Raw genomic sequence first — 25542 nt, 5'->3', positions numbered from 1 at the left:
TATCATTTATTTTAACCGGAATACACAACTTACTGAAATAATGGAAGTTGCTTATAAATAGTTAAATCTGAATGGGGCAGCAATTAAATGTCCTTCTAGCTGTACTGTAATCTGAAATTGTAGTTATTGTATTACTGAGGCAGGCAGTGAAGCAGTTTTTATTCCAGTAGAGCCACGAGAATAAACAATGTACAGTACTGCTCCGTCATGTTGGTTTAAGATGACCACAACGCCATCTGGGTCAATATATAATTTCGGGACTTTTTGTAACATAGCAGACAGGTGTCATAGTTGAAACTTTTGCTGTTTTCAGGCCTAAAATCAACATGGCCGCCTATAACCAAACACCACATGGTATTTTTACAGAAAGATTCTTCTAAATATTATATATACAATTGAGTAAAATTGAAATTAAAAGTTATTTATAAAGATATTGTAGTTGACTCACACACTACTATATATTAAATATAACTAAGAAAGCCTTGGAGTCTGGCCAGTCTTTTCTTCGGGGGGAAATTACATCATGTGGAGCAGGTCATGTGATTTGGAATTAACACACTTCCTTGAGAGGTGTTTTTGTAACGGGTAACTTAGTTGAAAGTTATTTCTCTGACACAGATATAATTAAGTATTTTCCATATAAAATGTGATATATTGCCAAAAAATGTCTGTCATGATTATCTCAACTTAATAAAAAGAACACAATCAAAACATTTTTTTGTATGAGCTCATTTTGTTGTTTGGCTAATTAGAAGGTGCTTGTTATTAAATTCGGGCGGTTATTTAGTTGATATTTTTAGCAATATCCAGTCATTTTTTATTAATAAGTGATTGTTTCCATAATAAATAGTTATGGAATTTGTAAAGAAATGATCATAATGAACATTAAAAAACATTAGTCTTTTTGCTTTTAATAAAAATGTAACAATGACTTCAAAAGTCTCTCAATTACATATTGATCCATCTCATATTTTTCGCTTCATACACAGAAGTAAGGTGTTCACCGTAATCAAGCATAGTTCTCACACTAGTGCGCTTCTTTCACTGTGTCATTTAAATTTCCTCTCTTTGTTTGTTAACAGACCTGTGTGTGGTATTCGAGGGAAGACACTCATCATTAACTTACCAGGAAGTAAGAAAGGTTCCCAGGTAGGAAACACTGTAGACATCTGTAACACCATCTGCTTTTTCCTGTTGATGTTAGTATCGGAATACATAGGGCCTGCAGTACAAACAAATAGTAAGAAAGAGATTCACTTGGCATGGAAGATGAACACAGACTTGCAGTTGAAAGATCAGATGCTGTACTTATTGAAAAAAATGTTAACATATTAATATTTTTTTATCATTCAGCTGCACACATGTGATTTGGGGGTCGATCTCTCAAACCTATCCAGATTTCATAATATTCTTGTGCTAGGTAGTAGACAGCCATTGCTCCTGATGGTTAAGTCAATGCCTTGGATGGTTGCTGCTATCAGTGTGGGAATAAATGTACACAAAGCATTTTATTTACTCCATATAGAAAGAGTAAATATCTTTTTCAGTCTAGCTCTGTACACACATCACCTTTACACCCTCAACAAAAACTGAAAGATTTTGCCCTTTGTTAGGTATTGCAGTTGGATAGCTGCTTGTGTGGACAGCATTACCTTAGTGTTGTGCTGCTAAAATGATTGCTGATGGTCATCATTACTTGAGGCTCATTGTCTTTGGTTTGTAATAGTCTTTGTACATGTGTAAACAGTGCGTGTACATTATGTGTATGGATATGAAGGTGTATAACTTCTGAGAGTGTACAATGGTTCGAATGATTAATTGTCTGTCTGTGCATACGGATTCTGTATGTGTGTGGTTCTGTGTTGGTGTGTAGCTCATTGGTGTTTTGTTCTGTTTCTGTGCTTGGGTATGGACCAACATATACATACAGCCTAAGTGTGTGTGTGTTTGCTCATATATGTGTGCCTATTTGTGTATAGTAATCTGAATGTCCATGCGCTTGCATATATACCTGTCAGTCCACCCATCGCTGTGTCCTTCTTTGCTTTCACCTCTCTCCCACACTGCTGTGCTGACCTGCACATCTGTCTCTGTCTTGTTACAAGCCTGCTTCCACTGATCGATTTGAGTATTTTTTTCTAAATCGATTACACCACCTCTCCCCTATCTGCTGCTATATCAGTGTCTCTCTCATCAACCCCCAGTTAAAGCTAACAGCACAAGCAGCCCATTGCAGGGTTTTATTACGATGATCTCCTGTCATGAACATACACAAGGAAGTACAGATGAGTCAGCTACAGTCATGAACAGAAGTTTACGTACACTTTTAAAGACCATGTGTGTCATATCAGTTTTGAGTTTCAGATGACTCCTTTGATTCCTTCCATGACAGAATCATTAAAACCCAAATTTCTTTGTCACAAGAAACAGTCTTGCATTTTAGTTTTTTATTAGATTTATATATATGTGTGTGTGGGGGGGGGACTCAATGCATTTAGACATGTAGACGTGGTGAAGACAACTTGCTTGTTCATACCGAGCATCAGAATGGGGAAGAAAAGGGATTTAAGTGACTTTGAACGTAGCATGGTTGTTGGTGCCAGATGGAGTATTTGAGAAACTGCTGATCTATTGGGATTTTCGCGCACAACCATCTCCAGGGTTTACAGAGAATGGTCCGTGAAAGAGAAAATGTCCAGTGAGCGGCAGTTGTGTGGACAAAGTTGCCTTGTTGATGTCAGAGGCCAGAGGAGAATGGGCAGACTGGTTGGAGATGATAGAAAGACAACAGTAACTCAAATAGTCAGTGGTTACAACCAAGGAATGCAAAATTTCTGCCACCGTTTATTGTGTTTCTTCTTCCATTGGCTTTAATTCATTATCATTTTCAAACATTGACTTTCACTACGGTTATACTGCTGTCTTAGAGCACCCAAAGCTGACTCTCTAAAAAAAAATCCAAATTTTAAAGCTTAGACTGCCACATGTAAAGAAACGAGCAGGAGCAGGTGAATATGCGGGGTGATTCAACCAGCAAGTTAACCGAGATGAGATACAGTTAGCCAGTTTCAGGCATATACCAGGCTAAAATTAACCAGAATAAACTTTCTCTACATACACACGTGGACCAAATTGTTGGTACCCCTCAGTTAAAGAAGGAAAAACCCACAATTCTCACTGAAATCACTTGAAACTCACAAAAGTAACAATAAAAAAAAATTTATTGAAAATTAAATAATCTAAATCAGCCATCACTTTTGAATTGTTGATTAACATAATTATTTAAAAAAACAAACTAATGAAATAGGGCTGGACAAAAATGATGGTACCCATAACTTAATATTTTGTTGCACAACCTTTTGAGGCAATCACTGCAATTAAACGATTTCTGTATTTGTCAATGAGCGTTCTGCAGCTGTCAACAGGTATTTTGGCCCACTCCTCATGAGCAAACAGCTCCAGTTGTCTCAGGTTTGATGGGTGTCTTCTCCAAATGGCATGTTTCAGCTCCTTCCACATATGTTCAATGGGATTCAGATCTGGGCTCATAGAAGGCCACTTTAGAATAGTCCAACGCTTTTCTCTCAGCCATTCTTGGGTGTTTTTGGCTGTGTGTTTTGGATTGTTGTCCTGTTGGAAGACCCATGACCTGCGACTGAGACCAAGCTTTCTGACACTAGGCAGCACATTTCTCTCCAGAATGCCTTGATAGTCTTCAGATTTCATCGTACCTTGCACACTTTCAAGACACCCTGTGCCAGATGCAGCAAAGCAGCCCCAAAACATTACTGAGCCTCCTCCATGTTTCACCGTAGGGACAGTGTTCTTTTCTTCGTATGCTTGGTTTTTGAGTCTATGAACATAGAGTTGATGTGCCTTACCAAAAAGCTCCAGTTTGGTCTCATCTGTCCAAAGGGCATTCTCCCAGAAGCTTTGTGGCTTGTCAACATGCATTTTTGCAAATTCCAGTCTGGCTTTTTTATGAGTTTTTTTCAGCAGTGGTGTCCTCCTTGGTCGTCTCCCATGAAGTCCACTTTGGCTCAAACAACGACGAATGGTGCGATCTGACACTGATGTACCTTGGCCTTGGAGTTCACCTTTAATTTCTTTGGAAGTTGCTCTGGGCTCTTTGGATACAATTCGTCTCTTCAATTTGTCATCAATTTTCCTCTTGCGGCCACGTCCAGGGAGGTTGGCTACTGTCCCGTGGGTCTTGAACTTCTGAATAATATGAGCCACTGTTGTCACAGGAACTTCAAGCTGTTTAGAGATGGTCTTATAGCCTTTACCTTTAAGATGTTTGTCTATAATTTTTTTTCGGATGTCCTGGGACAATTCTCTCCTTGGCTTTCTGTTGTCCATGTTCAGTGTGGTACACACCTTTTCACCAAACAGCAGGGTGACTACTTGTCTCCCTTTAAATAGGCAGACTGACTGATTATGAGTTTGGAAACACCTGTGATGTCAATTAAATGACACACCTGAGTTAATCATGTCACTCTGGTCAAATAGTTTTCAATCTTTTATAGAGGTACCATCATTTTTGTCCAGGCCTGTTTCATTAGTTTGTTTTTTTAAATAGTTATGTCAATCAACAATTCAAAAGTAATGGCTGTTTTTGATTATTTAATTTTCAATAAATTTTTATTTATTGTTACTTTTGTGAGTTTCAAGTGATTTCAGTGAGAATTGTGGGTTTTTCCTTCTTTAACTGAGGGGTACCAACAATTTTGTCCACGTGTGTATTAGGGGAGTCAAAAGGCCTAACTAGTGCATTAAAAAATCCAGATCATTATATGTGGTATCTGTACCTGTTGTACTAGAGAAGTGCTTGAGGTGCGTCTCTATTGGCCATTTCTTTTTGCCTATCCATCTCTTAAACTCGACTCTTCTCACTTCTGTTTTTCTCCATTCTTCTTCTCTTTTCTGTCTGTTTCACTGCTTCGTTCTCACAGAATCTCTCACTCTGTCTTCCTGTCATCCTCTTGTCATCTCCTGCATCCCCTTCTCAGAGCAGCAGTGCCTTCTCCTCTTCCTCTATCGCTCTTTCTTGCTTGTGTTTCTCATCCATTGGCAGTATCATCCAGAGATTCTGCTCTTTAGTTTTCTTGACAGTTACTCTCCTCCTGGACAAAACAGAGAATTAGAACAGTAAAGAAGAAAAAAAACACACCTACCAGATTAAATTACCCTTGTATGCACTCAATGCACTTCACAGTAAAGAATAAATGTCTCCAGACCTCTTCCTCATTAGGTTTCTTGCCTCACTGCAACTCAACCCAACCAGTCCTACTCTCTACATCTTCCAAAAACACTCAGATTTGGGCTTCAGACACACCAGCAAAAGACATAAACAGTCAACTGTGTGCTAGAAGAGTTTAAGATGTGTATATGTGAAGGACAGTGGGAATATGGGGTGCAAAGGTTAGCTTGCAGCTACACAGCAAGGCCAGCAAGCTCCCGCTCAACAACTTGACATAAATCCTTTCAATTTCTTTCATCTACTAGTCTAAGGATTCCTGGGGATGCTATTTCAGTCATGCACAAATTGTTGGTGTGGATTAATGGGATTTAAATTCAGTCAAATCAAGGTTAACATTGCCAGATTTAATCCAGCCTGCGATATGCACACATTAAAATAGAACACGGAGTAGAAAGGCTGCTAAGAAAACCCATTCGCAGCCAGTGTAAAGTGTGGGGGTGATAAATAATGTATCTCCTCAATGCCTAAAATACACAGGAAGATAAATAATTTCAGAGATTAGCTCTTGTCTTGGGAATGAGGAGAATGGAACATTTAGCATAGCTGAGGAGCCCACAGGCACACTGACACACAGAGAGACTCCAGAGAGGAAATCGAGATGAAGTGAGGCAGGGAGGAGCAAAAGCTAGCAGAAATCTGGCCAGGGGGAGGCGATGTGTTCTGCTGAGGTTTCAGAGGAAATCTCTGTTTCTGATTCAGCTGCCTCAAACAGGTTTTCACCTCTCTGTGTCAAAGATTGGCGTTATTAGTAATGTACTGGAAAGTCTTGAATATTGTATATTAGAGATGGGCTTTTTCATCCAATCATCTATACCATCTACCAATAGTTTGGGGTCACTCAGATAATTGTCCATGAAAACTCACACTTTTATTAATATGCTAACATAACTGCACAAGGGTTTTCTAATCATCAATAAGCCTTTCAACACCATTAACTAACACAATGTAGCATTAGAACACAGAAGTGATGGTTGCTAGAAATGTTCCTCTGTACCCTTATGGATATATTCCATTAAAAATCAGCCGTTTCCAGCTAGAGTAGTCATTTACCACATTAACAGTGTCTAGATTGTAATTCTGATTGATTTAATGTTATCTTCTATGAAAACAACTGTTTGTTTTTACTCAAAAATAAGGACATTTCCGAGTTACCCCAAACTTTTGAACGGTAGCGTAAATATTTCGGCATATGTAATGTTTTGTAAGATGTTATCCTGTTTTCTGATTTTGTTGAATTTCATTTTGCTGTAGATGCTTCCTTCCTGTCTTCCATTATTAGTGTAAACACAGCACTTACTCCATGTATATTGGTCATGATATATTCAGAATCATATGCATTTCCACATCACTAATTTCATTTGAGATCATATTGTACTCAACAGTTTGTTTCTCTTGCTTTTTCCTCCTGAACTAAAACATGTCTTAACTCATTAATTACTTCAGATCTTGCATTGATTTCTTACAAGCTTTCTAGCAACTCAAAACACACATCATCTTTTCCTGTTTCCTGTTTTCCTCTTTGACATTTATGGTCAAACAGGAAACCCTTTAACTCTGAGAACACTCTCACATCAGGGGACAGAGTGGCAGAGTGTGTGGTCTTCTGCACCTCACTTGGAAGTGCTGCTGAGTTTAATTCACAGCAGTTCAACTCCGAGAGAAGTAGAGTCTTGATAATAACATACGCTACCTACCGTTCAAAAGTTTGGGGTCACCAAGACTTTCATGTTTGCCATGAAAACTCACACTTTTATTCATGTGCTAACATAATTGCACAAGGGTTTTCTAATCATCAGTTAGCCTTTCAACTAATTAGCTAACACAATGTAGCATTAGAACACAGGAGTGATGGTTGCTGGAAATGTTTCTCTGTACCTCTATGTAGATATTCCATTAAAATCAGCCGTTTCCAGCTAGTATCGCCATTTACCACATTAACAATGTCTAGACTGGATTTCTGATTCATTTAATGTTGCACTCATTGGAAAAACTGCTTTTCTTCCAAAAATATGAACATTTGTAAGTGACCCCAAACTTTCGAACGGTCGTGTTTATCTGTTGTTGTGCTTGTTGATAGAATAGACACTGTGGAAATGTACGTGCTGCTGAATTTAACATCTAACTCTTAAAGTTTATTTTGTTCGTGGTGGCAGCTATTCACTGAGTCACTACCATTATTTGAATACTTACGCAAGACAACCGTACGTATACTCCCCCAGGAATGCTTCCAGTTCATCCTCCCAGCGCTGCCACATGCTATTGACCTTCTTCGGGACGCAGTGGTGAAGGTAAAGGAAGCAGCAGACGAGCTGGAGGATCTGCCTTCACCACCGCCACCTCTGTCACCGCCTCCCAATAGTTCGCCACGTCGCCAGACAGAGGACAAAGGCGTGCAATGTGAGGAGGAGGATGAGGAGAAGAAGGACAGTGGCGTGGCATCCACTGAGGACAGCTCCTCTTCCCATATCACTGCCGCATCCATTGCCGCCAAGGTACCAGGACATAGCAGAAGAGAGGCAAAGGCTTCTTGTTTCATTAATTTGCAGTCTTCTTGATTCTGATTCTGTCTATTTCAAACTGTCATCTTTACATGATCACACATGCCATTCATGTTAGCATATGTTAAAGGAGCTTTTTGTAGCTCTACAGCAGCAGTGAGTCATAATAACGTAAAAATGTAATGAATGTCTTAAGGGGTGACAAGCAAAAACAAAAAAGAGATGGAGAGAGGTCAAGTACAGCTCGCCCATACCGTGGTGTGGATTTTTTTACGTACTCCTTAATAACATTTGCCAAAAAATAAATGTGCGGATTATGAAGTGTAGTTTTATTAGATGTGTCATCCATTTTTTGAAGGTCAGACCTGTAATTCAAAGTATCCGTGCACAGTTGTTGCTGATCCAGGCTGCTAAGATGCTGTCATGATCTTTAATCATCAGACATTGATCCTTCCAGAATGCTGAAGACAGCACTTCTAAACGATTTGCTGTTTTTCACCTTAGTGCAGTGCCTTGACTGCTAATCCCTGTTGGGTTTAAATATGCTCCAGCTGGGGCACATGTACACTACCATTCAAAAGTTTGGGGTCACCCAGACAATTTCATGTTTGTCATGAAAACTCACACTTCTATTCATGCGCTAACATAATTGCACAAGGGTTTTCCAATCATCAATTAGCGTTTCAACACCATTAGCTAACACAATGTAGCATTAGAACACAGGAGTGATGGTTGCTGGAAATGTTTCTCTGTACCGCTATGTAGATATTCCATTAAAATCAGACGTTTCCAGCTAGAATAGTTATTTATTACATTAACAATATCTAGACTATATTTCTGTTTCATTTAATGTATTTTTACTTCTACAGAGACAGTCAGAATCAATGTTAGTTTATTTTGCATGAGCAAACTTAATAAAACCAAGAGTAAAATGTGGTTTCTCACTCTTTTTATAAGTAGTACATATGAAAACACATTGGAATATACTGTAAGCTTCTTCAATATAAAGAGTGAGACATGTCATGGTTTTTGCCAGTGTAAACAACAAGGCAAACAGCTTGAAATTAAAAAGAAGGAGCCCATCTTTATTATATCACAGCTGTCTGCCTCTGCATTCATCTACAGTTTGTGTATACATCTATAGTTTGTCTTCATACCCATCACCCTGTCCTGCCTTGTCTGCAGCCTGGACCCTGCTTTATGGCTCTGTTGTCAGACTATCATCCCACCTCATTGTCCAGTCACAGATAGATGTTGGTAAGACTCCACCACCCAAAGCCATCTTTACATTGTTGTTGTCTCATTTTTGTGGTCATTTGCCCTTCGTCTGTACCTGTAGTGTAAGTAATCACAGTCATATACATTTGACATATTAGAGATGATGTAATAAGTTGTTTTCATGGCTGATTTGTGTGTGCGTATGTGTGTGTGTAGGTTCGGGGCATCTGGATTGCGTATATACATGCGTATCTTACTGAAATTCAGTATCACTATGTGTGTTATGGGATTCCGGTGTGTGTAATGTTCATATGCGTGTTTGTCTCCATATGTTTCTGTTCATGTGTGTTTTTGTGTGTGTGCGATCTCAGATCCCAGACTCCATTATCTCGCGGGGTGTGCAGGTGTTGCCCAGAGATGCTGCCTCTCTCAGCACCACGCCCTCGGAGTCTCCCCGCGCCCAAGCCACCTCCCGCCTCTCGACCGCTTCCTGTCCCACACCCAAAGTGAGTATACATACAGTAAGCACACTGGAACACAAACATCACAAACTAATTTTCATTGTAGTACTTGTATCCCTGCAAGGACTTAACTTTGACAGCATTCGTTTGATTGATTTGCCACCCCTGATCTTCACTGCTGCTCTAACTTTATCCATCAGTATAAATCTGTGATACCTAACTTGATTGCAACATAAAGCTGATAAGTTGTGATAAGATCCATATCGGGGTTTTTTTCCATGAATGTGGCTTACAAACTTCAGCTCCAGAGAAACTTAAAATCTTCCAAAGATGTCAAGAATTGGAGACCATCACGCTAAGTACATTTGACCACTCTTTGACACACAACAGCTTCACCAAAGCTGAGATTCAACATTAGATGCACGTGGAGTTGCCGTGATCAGAGGTCTGGAGCTTTCATTAGGAATTATTAATCTTAAACATTTAACTGTAGTTAGGTTCACACTCAGGAACCTGGGGCCCTTGTGTGGTGCATTCACATGGGATAAGTGAAGTCTAGGTTTTACTTGTAGTATTTATAAATGGTAAAAGGCCACCATACAATAACTCTGGAATATGCATGTCGCCCATCTAGTTGTCCTTGGAAATTTTGCTCTGCTAATGTGCTTGATTTTGTTTTTTCTGTGAATGGGTCTTCATGCTTTGTAGCAACATGAGCATCCTGGGTCCTCTGCATTTGGTAAAATATTGTAGGTAATTTGCAACGGAATTATTATTTACAAATTACAGACATCGCAGAGTCATATGTGAATAAAGTCACAGACAGCCTCGGCAATTATTCCAACAAATAGAGCTTTTAGCAAAATCATCTCTATTTAACCTACACTTAAACTGAAGACAAAAGCAAAACTTTTGTAATAGATGAACACCTGTGGAAAATATAAATATCTGTGTCCCCTACACTACCATTCAGAAGTTTGGGGTCAATTAGAAATGTCCTCATTTTTGACAGAAAGGGGATTTTTTTCAACATAGATAACATTAATTGAATCAGAAAAACTGTCTATATATTGTTAGTATGGTAAATGACTATTCTCGCTGAAAACGACTGATTTTTATTGGAATATCTACTTAGAGGTACAGAGGAGCATTTCCAGCAACCATCACACTTGTGTGGCTAATTGATGATTGGAAAACCCTTGTGCAATCATGTTAGCACATGAATAAAAGTGTGAGTTTTTATGCCCAGGTAACCCCAAACTTTTGAACGTTGGTGTACAACTTTATTAACTAGCTAGCCTGGCTTTGTCCAACTAAAGCTCCTTTAATTGTGCTAGACCAACTGCTTAATCTATTCCATTTCTAAAATGAAAAAAAGATTAGTTGTGCTACTACATTAAAATTTTATACTCTCTGGGAGCAGGACTTCCTTCTCAACACCACAAGATTGCCAGACAACCTAATCCCACAACATCTGCACCCTCATCACCAAGAAATACCTCTTGTTATCTACCTATAAAACAGTGAGTTGTAGTTTTTACATCTCAGTTATTTCCTAAACTTGTCAAACTAATCATTTAATTTAACCAACAATGACAAGAGCTCCTAAAATTGGCATGAATGAAATTATTATAGCTGCAAAATTCAGATGTCAACAACAACTATGCCCCTGAAGAGCAATGTCCAAACAATGGTCAGCCTCTCAAAAAAGCTGGTAAGTAGACCTTAAGGTGTTTTGTGAAGGTCACGAGAGACCTCTGATATTTACAGCTGAGTTAGCTCTTGCTGCTTCTTAAGCACATCATGTTGAATGGAGTGGATTCAATGTTAATGCTAATTCTGAATGTAGCTTTAAACCCAATCCTAAATCAGACCCTATCCTTATCTGTCCACTGTAAAACATGAGCAAGACCCACCTGGACAGTAGCACACGGACATACACTTCCAGCAACACAGATATGTGCTCATACACAAAATCTGCTCTATCCCGTTTTTCCCTTTGCTCAGCTCAACAATGTTTATCATGTGCTACGTCTACAGCCAACTGCCTTTTGGTGTTAAAACATGTCATGCCTATTGATTGCTACAAGAACTGCTTTTATGGAAAAAAGTCAAGGCTTTCGGGTTGAGAGTCCTTTTTTTTCTGGGGTATTTTCATCATCTTCATCCATTATTGTGTTTTGCCTGATGATTTTTTCTATTTTTTATGCATTTGTTAGTTCAGCTTACCTAAACAGGGCAAACTACGCGGTCACACACAAGGTCGAAACAGAACGCATACAAACACACACTGACCGGTTTCTCAGCATGAAAAGGTATATGTTTTTGTTTGTTTCTATGTGCTGTTGTTTGTGTGTGCATGTGTTTCTGTGTGTCTATAGAGACAGCAGGTTGAGGTTCTTAAACTTGAATGTCTCCAGTAATATTTCCCTAGTCTAACATATACTGATAGCATGTTTCTCTCTGTTTTAGCTCTAATGTGATCCTTTAACATTTTGTCCAGCTGATTTTTTTTTTTTCTGAAAGATTCTCTGAGAAGAGAAAACAAGCAAACTCTATAAAATGTCCTGAAGTATCCTTCTATGTTTAACTGATCTTTCCTGCAGGTTTCTAAAATATCAAATTGCATCAAGTCTCTCTGTTTTTCTTTCTCTCTCTCTCTCTTTCACCTGGACTGTCAGTGTCACATCTCCCTGTGTCTCCAGGACAGCAGGCAGGTGCCATGGGAATAGATGAGGGGGTTGCCATGGGAACAGAGGGATGGCATGCTAGAGCAGGGTGCATAGGCGGGTTATGCAACAGAGGTGACAGTCATGCTCTCTCTTTTCTGCTGAGCACTGTTTGTGTTCACACAGTAGTGAAAGGTCAGATGATACACCCTGGTAAGCAATTTTTAGTCTGGTTGAAAATGTGGCTATTGAAGAACATGCAGTTGGTCAGCCATTTAAATTAATTTGTCAAGATGCAAAGCACTGAGCAGTAAGTAACAACATGGCGCAGTGTGTAGGAAAAGTTTCTAGACTCAAACCATAGCTTTGTAAAAAAAAAAAAAAAAATCATATCCCGCATTGAGTAAGGCACTAGTTCATGGACTAATAATGTTAAGGAAATCACATTTTAACAGTTCTTTGTTCCATGCTGGTGAAAAGTTCTGTTTCAGTGATTGTGGACACTTCTATGTATTTGGGTCTCAATTATTTCGTCCCAAAAGAGTGTGCATTGCCAAAAACAAACACATTGACAGTAGCCTGTAGGGACAACAGCTAAGAAATATTTTCATTCACTAACTCTAATAGAAGCTCATACCAGTTCCCCTTTGATTTAATCCCAAAAAGAATCATATTTGACTGATTTGTCCCAAAACAAAAATGTCTGAATGTGATTTTACAATTCTACAGTTTCATTTAGCAGATGCTTTTATCCAAAGCAACATACATCTGACAGTAGATATAACACAATCATGGTAAGTATTTATATAGTGCTTTACTATACCTGCAAGGTACCGAAAGCGCTTTACAAGATACGTCACATTCACACACTGATGGCAGAATGGCTGCCATGCAAGGCGCTAACCATGACCCATCAGGAGCAATTAGGGGTTCAGTGTCTTGCTCAGGGACACCTCGACATGAGCACGACGGGCCGAGGATCGAACCGGCAGCCGTTCGGTTGCAAGACGGCCGCTCTACCCACTGATCCATGCCGCCCGTAACCATGGGTCTAGTCAGGAGAAAAAAATCTGGAAAAGAGCCATAAAACAAGTTCAAGTGCGATAATAGGACCGTGGTGCCTACAGGCAGTGCAGACGTAAAAGGATTTTTTATTTATTTTTTGCAGTCTGTCAAGTGAAAAGGTGTTCAGTAAAGAGCTGGGTTTTTAGTCTTTTCTTAAAGACTGAGATGGACTCTAACAGAGTTTGGTAACTCGTTTCACCACAGAGAAGAGTCTAGTGGTGGCCCTGTTGTGGCGGTTGTATGAGGAGCATTTTGTCGGCCAAACGTAGTGAGCGGAAGGGAGTGTAGACCTGAATGAGAGAGTTCAGGATGGAGCTGTTTTCATTGAAGCTTTGAATGCAAGTGTCAGTATTTTGAATTTTACGCGGGCAGCAACTGGAAGCCAGTTAACCAATACGAACAGCGGGGTGACGTGCTGTTTTTTGCTGGTTGAAAACCAGACGTGCTGCTACATTCTGGATCAAGACATATAAATTTAGATTCTCTCACATATGATCTGTGATGCATTTGTTCTGTGTTTGTTTGAAGCATTGTTTTCTATAGCAAGTGCAAAACACATCAGACACTAGCAGCATAACACACACAGGTGCAGACACAGGCATAGACACACATGCACAAACACAGAACGTGCAAAAAAATACAAATACACACACTGTTCAGTGAAGCGTGACCCTGTCCATTTCTAGATTCACAGCATGCACTACCATTCAAGAAAAGCAATTTTTTTCCCATGAAGATACCATTAAATGAATCAGAAATACAGTCTAGACATTGTTAATGTGGTAAATCATTATTCTAGCTGGAAACAGCTGATTTTTAATGGAACATCTCCATAGGGGTACAGAGGAACATTTCCAGCAACCATCACTCCTGTGTTCTAATGCTACATTGTGTTAGCTAATGGTGCTGAAAGGCTAACTGATGATTATAAAACCCTTATGCAATTATGTTAGCACATGAATAAAAGTGTGAGTTTTTATGGAAAACATGAAATTGTCTGGGTGGCCCCAAACTTTTGAATGGTAGATTATGTCATCTTACAGTGCTTAGCATAGTAAGGTACAGAACTTACGAATTGTCAAGTGCTGTCAAATATCACCATCGTGTTACAGTCACATGCCCAACACATTAGTCTACATTTTTATGTGATGTGTTTATCTGTGTACATGTCAGATAACAGACAGTTAATGGCTTTCCTAGGTGCAGCTCTGCTTGTTTAGATCTTGACACAAGTTGTTTTCCAGAGACAAGCTACCATATGTTCTTTGAAATTCCTATGTTTCAGGTGTCTGCCGACAGTACACCATGTCTTTGAGGTCAGAATCAGAATGGCTCTGTTCACTGATGTATTTCGTGTGCCACTGTGGCCTGTGTGAGTCTGTTAACTTGTTGGCAGTGCTACATGGTGGCTTTAAGAGGACAAGGTGTGGAGTAGGTCTTAGTCCTGTCATTGTCAGAGCTGCCACTGTGCTTCCCATACAAGCCGGTCCAACTCCACAGCTCACAGAGCGAAGCATAGCAAGGAGAACGCAGATATGCAAAATAGAAACTTGCATAAATACATATAAAGGTCGCATATCAGCACTACCAGTTCTGTGCCTTTTCATGTGTTTTCAAGTGCATTCCAAGTGTAAAAGTGAAGCTGCATTTACATGTGCAAAGAATCCCAGTTTGCATAGGTCTGTATTCTGCACATAAGTAAACTGTTGTGTGTGTACGCGCATGTGTGTATGTGTTAAAGGAGCTCTGTGGTTTGTCATAAGGTTTGCTATTAAGCATGCAGTCTGTGTGTTTGCCACAGAGCATAGACCCACAGTTGAGCTCCACTCCAAAATATAAACACACAAACATATTTAGACGCTCAAAAAATAAGGGAGAAAGTGTCTGTCTTGCTCTTACATGCACGACACCTACACGGCCTGCAGCCCACAGATGCAAGGAGATAGAAAAGGATTACAAACTAAGCAGCGCTACGACCATTCATGTAACCAGATTTTCTTTCTCTGTCACACTGTCTTTTTCTTGTGCACACATAGACAGATGCAAGCAGACACGCACACATGCACAATATACAGGGAGAGTAGTTGTACCCTTCCACTCATGTGGGCATTTAGCACAGTTATGTAATGATGAGTTGGGATTAATGAAGCATATGGAAGATGGGGCTTTGACTCATAGGATGGTTGACAGTGTGAGCATTTTTAGGTTGTTTCTTCTGTTCTTATTCTCAATGAAGTAAAATTGGTTTGACTATTTATGTGGATTAATGTGCTGAAACATAAACACAGAAAATATTACTATGCGTTTTCCTGGCCATCCCATTTTAAAATAACACTCATTCCATGCTTTTTTACTGTTGTTTTGTTTCTGTAAAAATAAAATAGTCTTTTAAAATCCTAGAATCTGTCGCTTTCTCAAGCTAAAATGTAAGGGGATCCACTATCTTTTGCAGTTCTGTGCAACAACCACACCAGCAGTCTCCATTTTATTACTGCATATGTTGACTTTTGGTTGTTTTAAATTATTTGGTAAATTTGTAATATTAATTTCTTGTACCATCCTTTTTGTTTTGCCAGAGTGATTTGGTGAAAGAAAATCCTTTAACCATGATAATTCCATGTCATTCGCTTTTCACCTACAGTCGTTGTTCAACAAAAATGGTAAATTCCTAAGCAATTAAAGTAAAATAATAGAATTGTCAGTTTGTCAGAGGACTTGTCAACTACAGCACACTTCTTGGCTCTTCATACAACACCTCCTTCATTGATTACCTATTAGTAGTGTCAGGTGACTGACTAGAACTTCCAGCTAATTAGCCAGCGTTTAGGACATACAGGGGTCCTCGACAGACGTCAGAGTTCCGTTCTTATGGCCTGATGTAATCAATTTTCGCCGTGAGTCAGAACTCCATCAGAAGAGTCGTACTTACACTTGGGAGCCATAATGATGGGCAAAGAATTAGCAAATACAGCACAATCCAAGCTGGCGTACAACCGGAGAATATAAACTAAGCCGTCTTATATCCTCGTGTGACAACATGTTCGTCCACTCCGCTCACCAACTACTTCCATGTGACAAGTTCCAACACAACAGCGAAACGACATAGGTCCTAAACTGAGGAACCGCCCATAACCAGTTCCGATATAACGATGAAACGCCGTAGGTCGAAGACATCATAAACCGTGGACCCCCTGTACCTACATAGGGATACAGAGGAACATTTCCAGCAACCATCACTCCTGTGTTCTAATGCTACATTGTGTTAGCTAATGGTGTTGAAAGGCTAATTCATGAATAGAATTGTGCAATTATGTTAAAGATAGTGTCTACAGATACGGACCCGTAGCCTGTGGCCTACGGATACGGCACTTTCCATTTGCCAGACAGATACGGACCCGTACGCGAGTCTCGCGAGTCAAGAAGCTGCTAACCACTGCAAACTGTTGAAAGGTAAGCAAAGGTTAGGGTTAGGGTAAGTGTTAGGGTCAGGTTTAGGGTCCGTACCTGTAGTACCGATGCTACGGGTCCGTACCGCTAGCGTCTACCGGGAGTCACGTGACCAGATCTCGCATATCTGATTGGCAAATGGCAAGTGCCGTATCCGTAGGCCATAGGCTACGGGTACGGGTACGGGTCCGTACCTCCAGCAACAACCTATGTTAAAACATGAATAAAGACTCGGAAACAACCCTAAAATTTAATCAGTTCTTCCTTGTGTCATATCTGACAGAGAAGTCCCTATAAGACCGCATCGGTCAATTTGTAGTAGGATCACAATTATGTGATCGTCAGCAGGCAGCTGACATAGTGTTCACTTGTCATTGTTACAGTGACGGTGTGCCACTGTCTCGCAATAATACGGAAGTCTTTATCAAATCCGTGGATCCAGACTACAGGACACGTCACTGCCATACCCTAATCACTTGGACCTTGTGTCATTTCTGACCATCCCTGAAAATTTCATACACATTCGTTATTCCGTTTTTGGGTAATGTTGCTAACAGGCAGACAGACAAACAGATGGACAAATGCACACCAATATACACACATAACGCATAACTCTGCTGCGTTCCTTGGCAGAGGGACAATGCTGAATGTCATAGGTCCAAGCTTTGTTGTAGAAAAATCTTAGTTGTGTGTCCCTTGCGAGAGTATGACACCAGTCAAAACAAACAGGACAGTTAGATGTGTCAGACTAGCATGAAAAATAAATGCACATGCAATTTGGCCTAAGCCTTGTGTGTACACAGATCATAGAATCTTAACTTTCAAATGACTGGTGACAGAGGATCATTGACAAACTGAGGTAAAGCCTGACAGCAGAAGATGAATTATTTATGCCCTGACTGTACATGAGAGCATTGGTACAACACTGGCACAGCTAGGTGTAGTGTGAGAAGTAAACCTGTCTAGCACACTACACCTCTTGCGACCCTGAACAATAATAATAATAATAATAATAATAATAATTATTATTATTATTATTATTATTATACATTTTCTTAACAGGTGCCTTTCAAAACACCCAAGGACACCGTACAAAGTAAACAAAGTTAAAACACATTCACATTGACAACTAAAACTTAAAGATGTAAAAAGTTTAAAAGAAGATCATTTAAGAATTTTAAAATAACAGAAGAAGAAAGAGGAATGGATGTCTAAGTGATTTTGCATGTTTGAACTGGTGAGCTCTGAGATGGGATTTGAAAATGTCCAGTGTGTCAATGCTTCAGATGTCAGGTAGGAGGGAGGTTACAGAGGAAGGGGCCAGAGTGGCTGAAGGCTCTGGAGCCCTGCCTGTATGACTATATGGGCAGGAGGGATGGTGAGGTTGAGGGAGATCATCTGAGAGTCGTGCTTGGTGTGTCTATGTGAAGGAGTTCAGTGAGGTGCAGAGGGGTGAGGTTATGGAAGGTTAGTAGCATGGTGTTACACATAATGCAGTGTGTGATTGGGGGCCAGTGAAGTTGTTGGAGAACAGGGGTGATGTGGTACAGAAGACATGACTTTGTACTGTATACAGCTATGTGGTAGAAAGTGTATGTTTGTCTGTGTGTGTTGCAACCTGCTGTCCCCTAGACTTTGTTTGGAGCTGTGAGGATGAAGCAGCATTTTATTCTAGCAGAGTGGCAGTTTTAATGTCTGCTGAGTGTGTGGCTCTGTTAGTTAGATCCACTGTCAAGGATCACTATAAGGATTTGGAACTGTCTGTGTGCAGTGTTGTGTATACATACACTACCATTCAAAAGTTTGGGGTCACTCACACAATTTCATGTTTGCCATGAAAACTCATACTTTTGTTCATATGCTGACATAAATGCATAAGGATTTTCCAATCATCAATTAACCTTTCAACACCATTAGCTAACACAATGTAGCATTAGAACACAGGAGTGATGGTTGCTGGAAATGTTCCTCTGTACCCCGATGTAGATATTCCATTAAAATCAGCCGTTTCCAGCTAGAATAGTCATTTATGACATTAACAATGTCTAGACTATATTTCTGATTCATTTAATGCTATCTTCACTGAAAAAAACTGCTTTTCTTTCAAAAATGAGGGCATTTCTAAGTGACTCCAAACATTTGAACGGTTGTGTAAAGACATGCAGTTGTCCCTTTAGAGAAGCAAACGTGGCTCCTTCTGCTTTGTGGTGCTATAGGTATTTCATAAACTCAGGGAAGTTTCCTACCGTCAACTGGAAGCAACAACCTAAACTGTAGCTGCTCTTAATGTTTTAAGAAACATGTGTGAGCCTCTGTCAACTGTGTCTTCTATGCTCTCTGTGATAGCTGATACTGTTATCTAATGGTGCTTTCAATTGCCCTTAGACACCATATCTGCCATCACTGACACTTAAACTCAGATGTTAAAGTCTAACTGAATGAAAGTGAACTATACGGAGTGGCCATTGAGATTGTAAAAGTGGCTGTGATGCCCTCTTGAAGACACCACCAACAAAAAGAGCAAAAAGTCCTGCATAGAATCAACATCATGCAGTCAGTCCGGGGTTACCTGAAGGCACAAAACAAATTCTGAGACACGAAAATACAATGCAGTGCTGTAGCAAATTGCCTAATATGTTTTAAGCAAGCACTTTCGCCTTGCACTTAGAAGATCCCCAGTTCGTGCCGCGGCCTTCCCGGTATCTTTCTGCATGGAAATTGTCTGTAAGTGTGAATGTGAGTGTGACTGTTTGTCTATGTGTAGGCCTGTGATAGACTGGTGACCTGTCCAGGGTGTCCCCTGCCTTCACCTTAAGTCAGCTGGGATAGAATCCATCCCCCCACGACCCTAATGATGATTTTGGTTGATTTTTTTCTCAATGTTCTTAAAAATTTTTTAATTTGTTTTTTTCCACCAAAAAATGTTCAAAAATGTCCTAAGACAATTTTGAAAATGTGGAAGTTTTCACTGTGAAAATATTTTTTTTTCCACATTTTTAAAACTTTAAAACAGGCCAGTTTAACCCGCAGGATGACAGAAGGGTTAATATTTGTGCCACATAATAAATAAACACGTAATAAACACTGCCATCTAAAAGTCCTGTGTTCAGTGAATAATTTGATTCATATGAAAGTGATGCCAATAATTTCCAATGACCTTCACAGTTACCTGAACACAACCTGATTTCACATGTTGGCTCTCTCCACTACCGTCATTAAATCACAGGAGGTTCTTTTTTTTTGTTGTTGTTGTTTTTGTTTTGTTTTACACAGAAAGACAGCTGTACAAAGATGCAGTTATAATGTGTTGATTTCTTTCATAGTGCAGAGTCTTTCTCATATGACATTAGAAAGATTAGAGTGTTTACTGTGTTTGGGTCATTCCAGAATTGGAGGACAGTTGGGCTTCAAAATTTTTAAGAAATAAACCTTCTCTTTCACAAGTTTCTGCTACATTTGAGTAAATAATAGGTAAAAAACTATCAAAGACTTGATTGACTCAGCTTACACATCAATGGTACCATTTTTGGTCCATATTTTATTTGTTGTTTGCTAACCCTACTCTAATCACAGTAACAGGGTTGCTAATCCATGCTGGTGTTAGCTTTTTCTCAGGAGTAGAAGCTAGCTATTTAGCTAGCTGTTACTGCTGAGGGCTGCACAGTGGTGTAGTGGTTAGAACTTTCGCCTTGCAGCAAGAAGATCCCCGGTTCTAATCCTGGGGTGGGCCTGGGATCTTTCTGCATGGAGTTTGCATGTTCTCCCTGTGCATGCGTGGGTTTTCTCCGGGTACTCAGGCTTCCTCCCACAGTCCAAAAATATGCTGAGGTTAATTGATTATTCCAAATAGCCCGTGAGTGTGATTGTTTGTCTATATATGTAGCCCTGCGACAGACTGGCGACCTGTCCAGGGTGTCCCCTGTCTTCGCCCGAGTCAGCCGAGATAGGCTTCAGCACCCCCCGTGACCCTAGTGAGGATAAAGCGGTGTAGAGAGAATGGATGGATGGATGTTACTGTTGACAAAGAGGACAAACTTTCTGATGTAAAAAAATAAAGAAAAAAGTAAAATCTTCTTCTTCTTCTTTTCCTTTCAGCTTTTCCCTTCAGGGGTCGCCACAGTGAATCAATTGCCTCCATCTAACCCTGTCTTCTGCATCCTCTTCTCTCACACCAACTACCTTCATGTCCTCTTTAACCACATCCATAAACCTCCTCTTTGGTTTTCCTCTAGGCCTCCTGCCTGGCAGTGGGAAACTCAGCATCCTTCTACCAATATATTCACTCTCTCTCCTCTGGACATGTCCGAACCATCTCAGTCTGGCCTCTCTGACTTTATCTCCAAAGCCTCTAACATGTGCTGTCCCTCTGATGTACTCATTCCTGATCCTATCCATCCTGGTCACTCCCAAAGAGAACCTCAGCATCTTCAGTTCTGCTACCTCCAGCTCTGACTCTTGTCTTTTCCTCAGGGACAGTGTCTCCAGATCAAACAACATGGCTGGTCTCACCACAGTTTTGTAAACCTTTCCTTTCATTTTACCTGAAACTCTTCTATCACACATCACACCTGACACTTTTCTCCAGCCGTTCCAGCCTGCCTGTACACGCTTCTTCACCTCTTTTCCACACTCTCCATTGCTCTGTACTGTTGACCCGAAGTACTTAAAATCCTCCACCTTCTTGATCTCTTCTCCCTGTAACCTCACTCTTCCACTTGGGTCCCTCTCATTCACACACAGATACTCCGTCTCGCTGCGGCTAACCTTCATTCCTCTCCTTTCCAGGGCAAACCTCCACGCCTCTAGCTTCTCCTCCACCTGTTCCCTGCTCTCACTACAGATCACAATGTCATCTGCAAACATCATAGTCCAAAAGAAAAAGAAAAAAGTAAAATAACTTATCTTGATAATATGCATAACAGGGTTGCATGAGGTAGAGTGAGACATTCAATCAAGGCTGACAGTGTTATGAAAATACAAAAAATAGAAGAGAGGCCATAGCTTTGCTCTGGCCATTCTTTTGGAAAACTGTTTGATGATGTTAATTCCAGTGTATCATGTGATTCACTGCTTTCTTCTTCTTGTACCAGCTAAAGAAAATGATCCCACAATTACAAGAGACATAAATGAAAAAAATAATACCAGAGAAAGGAGGTTTAAATTTAATTTTTTCTGGTTCATTTGAGATCCAATTTAGTCATCAGGGGTGTGGGACAAGAGAAAATGGTATTATAGGGGGAACTTCAGACTCTTATTTGGTATTTTAAAAAATCCTTTCAAACATTCTTTTCTCCTAGTTTTTTTTTTCTTTTTTTTGGTCACAAGGCAACTATATTTCCACAACAAGTGCATTTATTAGTATTTTGTACATGGATTATTTGAAAGTTGATGGGTGGGACATAAAATGTTCTCCAATTCTGGGATGACCCATATGTACTGAGTGTGTGTCTGAATGCTTCTGTTGGCTTGTTGAACGTGACGTTCCAACACTGTTTTATAGCCTGTGTGTTCATTCTTTTCAAGGTTATTCCCCTGCAGAAACCACAGACAGGACTTGTTTTATGCCCTTTTGTTCAGCAGATATTATTCATGTTTGGTTTTATCTGACAGTATTGACCACTTGTGTATCTGTTGATGTATGTCTCCTCGCTAAGGCAGCAGCAGCACTACATATGCATTATTGTCCTTCTCCAGTGCAGTGACACTCATAAAAGTGACTTCTTGTATCCTGGCCTAGTAGAGGTGTGGAGAATTTATGATGGCGTGAATGAGAATGAAATAAAGGCGCAAAGAAAGATAAGGAGAGAGGAACACAGTGGGAGGGAGCGAGAGAGCAAGAAAGGGATAGATAGCTAATGAGTTAGCGACAAGGGCGTGAAAAAGAGTGACAGATGAGGAAGGAGTGCAAACGGAGGACAGCTTGGTTGGCTCGGCTTGTGCTGAATGGTTCCTCTTTTTATGTGCTTATTTGTCATTTGGTATCTATCCGTCCTTCTACAAGGGTGAGACCAGCAGCTCAAATCAGCCTGGGCCTTATCCCCCTCGGCCAAATCACCTCGAATCAGCATGAAAGTTAGTAAAAGGGAAACAGAAAAAGGAGGCAAGGTGTAAAAAGGAATGAGGGTTGAGGGGAAGTGTCATCAGTAATTTCCCTCTACAAAAATACTAGAGAGAAATGCACACAGACATTATTACACAGAAATGCATGTACGAAGCGCAGTCATATGATTTAGCACAGCTAACACATGTGCAGCAATATTCCCTCCTCCTCTTCCTCCTCCTCCTCCTCTTCTCTCTCCTGCTCCTCAATTGTCTCTGTGGCTGTTGCATTTCCTTGCTGTTCTTTCGCTCTCTTGTGCATCTTTCCCTCTCCATTCTTCCCTTCCTGCCTCTCTGTCCCTCTCTCACTCTCTTACTCACCCTTCCTCGCTCGCCCTTTCACAGTTAGTGAGTGTGTAAAAGTGTGTGTGTGTGTGTGTTTGTGTGGTCGTGTGTCGGAGAGCTCACTCTGTTTCGACTCCAGGCTGAGGATGGTAAGTAACGTCTTCCCTTCTGCATATCTGAGGGAATGTTCATAGGTTTTGAGTGAAGAGGTTTGGTGTGAGTGCAGAGGTCGTTTGTGTGGCTGTTTAATGAGTGAAGGGTTTTGTATTATTAGCTGAGTAGGCATGGGGGTGGTACTCTGGTGTGTGCCTTGTAAATAGATTTGTGCATGTTTGTGCCACTGCTGATTAGCATGATGGTGATAGCTTAAGGAGGTACAGTGTCAGGCCACGGACGAGTTCATGAGGTAGCAGGGTAAGTAACACAGCAATCGGACTGTTGACTAGCAGCTGACTGTAAAGTGAAGAAGAGGAGGAAGGAGCTCATGTGCCTTATATAGAGGTTGTGGTTTGAAGGTGGTGGACATGCTTACCTAAAAAGACAAAAGAGGGAATGATGAGTATGAGCAAGCGAGACAGCGGCAGAATATCACAGGACTCACACACTCCTTCAGTGTGCAGGCCAAGCAATATCAGAAATAGAAGTCCCTTCATCCACATTTCCCTTCCTCATTTAGCTCCTTCTTTTAATCACAACAACTTACAATTCATGTAAAGCAGGAATAAGAAAGCCCTTATCCCTTTGCCTCCACCATTCCTCCTTGTCCCTGGAGTTATCATGTGCTTCTTTCCAGGCACTAACATGGCAGCTTAGCCGGAGCGCTACTGTGAATGTAAGTGAGGCTAATATGAATGACGAAGTGTGGAACCAGCACTTTTACATCCATGATGGCTTTAACAGCAAACCACGAGAAGCAGCAGGATGTTGATACAATTCTGGAGAATCTAAATGTGATAAATACGTAGCTCTGTCGACACAACGCTTCACATGTGTAGAGAATAGATCAGTGCGGGAAAGGTTAATGTCTTGTGCTTGTTTGGGCTACAGTGTTGCTATTTTAAGGAGAAGACAAAAAAACGTAGCTCACATCAGGACTGACAAACAAAAAAGGAGAAAGCAAACCAAAGCCAATGAGGAATATTTCCTTGTCAAGTCATTATTGACTTTTATAATTGCATGTATGTGTATTCAGATAAAGGAGAGGATTGGTACCACTCTTGTGACTGTGCTAGATGCCTGTCCACTGCAGGAAGTCGTGACTGGCACAAGGTGATACAAATGTTTAAATGAAGCGCTCTGTAATTGGCTCTTTTACCCTATATGGGGCGTAGGATCCATCAGACTCATGGGATGAAGTAATAATTATGCAACAGCTTCAACTGCAAAGTCAGTTCTGAGCACATTAAATCAACAACAACAATTTAGGGAACCAAGATAGTTGCTGTTCTGCATTTTTTAAACATTTTAAAACAAATGTATCACTGATGGTGATCTTTGTGGAAGACTGCTGACAGAAAATAAAATTGTGACTGCTTTTGGTATTTCTGAGTTTAACCAATAAAGTTGAGTTGAACCCAGTAGTTTTTCAGGACTGCTCACAAGGAGCAAAAAAAAGAGAAAGAGGTTTTCTGGGACAGAGCACACACACAAAGAGCCTGCATGTTCTTGTGGTGCAAAAAGCTTTATTGATATCACCAGCAACCAGTTAGCTTAGCTTAGCACAGACATAGAAACAGAGGGGAATAGCTAATAATGAACATGCTATTCATTTAATCTCTACAAAAAGCACAGCAAATTGTGGTTTTATACAGGGTCCAATCTTTGTGTGGCCCTCAGAGAAATAGAAAGATGCATGTCAAACTGAGATGTAGACCCTTCTCTCTTTTAACAAGAGACACAATAGCTGTCGATACCGAGATGGAAAAGGCAAACCGACAATAATTCAGCTGTGATGAATGACTGTCAAATGTCAGGTGCAGAGGGATGGCTGAGATGGCTGGGTCTTATAAGACATAGGATCTTTTATAATATGCTTGATATATTGCTGCAGAGATCAAATGAAAGTAGTCATGGCTAGAAGGAGAGTGCTCTTTTGTCTCTGATTAATGTATACACATTCTGCCCTCCCTTGCTTTATTTTTCTCATGGTACCCATAGACCATTTCAGTCAAATTGCCTTAGGCTTTAAGTCAAAACAATTTCACTGAGTGCTGTGTGCTTGTTCTTGTGTGTATAGAGCATGTGTGCTGAAGTTGGGATATTAAATGTTTCAGTAGTATATGTATGTCAGTGCCATCATGTATTTGACTGTAAGCTTTCTTCAGCACACATGGAGTGTGCACACACATGTGTATGTCTGAAGTTTGTATAATTGTATGTAATATTACATTTGTTTTGAGTTACTCACACCCACTGACTCTGAGAGTTTGCCTTGAGGGCAATGGAGAGAGAATGGAAAGAGTACAAGAGAGCTTTGAATAACAGGACAAAAAGAGGGAGATGAACGGTTAGACAGAAAGAGGCGGGGGGAGGGGGGG

General features: G+C 40.3%; 1 protein-coding gene across 3 annotated transcripts in view; it reads left to right on the top strand.

The window, feature by feature from the left end:
- gphnb (gephyrin b) overlaps window positions 1–25542 on the top strand; it is a 127144-nt gene that overhangs the window by 63130 nt on the left and 38472 nt on the right. For all 3 annotated transcript variants that reach the window (XM_022213928.2, XM_022213931.2, XM_022213929.2), the window contains exons 6-8: window positions 1083–1149; window positions 7483–7755; window positions 9351–9485. In XM_022213928.2, the coding sequence (XP_022069620.1) occupies window positions 1083–1149; window positions 7483–7755; window positions 9351–9485 (475 nt within the window). The remainder of the gene's footprint in view (window positions 1–1082; window positions 1150–7482; window positions 7756–9350; window positions 9486–25542) is intronic.

This window comes from Acanthochromis polyacanthus, chromosome 16 (assembly GCF_021347895.1).
Source record: "Acanthochromis polyacanthus isolate Apoly-LR-REF ecotype Palm Island chromosome 16, KAUST_Apoly_ChrSc, whole genome shotgun sequence".
NCBI lineage: Eukaryota > Metazoa > Chordata > Actinopteri > Pomacentridae > Acanthochromis > Acanthochromis polyacanthus.
Note: the sequence above shows the minus strand (reverse complement) of the source record. Positions and strands in the feature narration are given on the sequence as shown.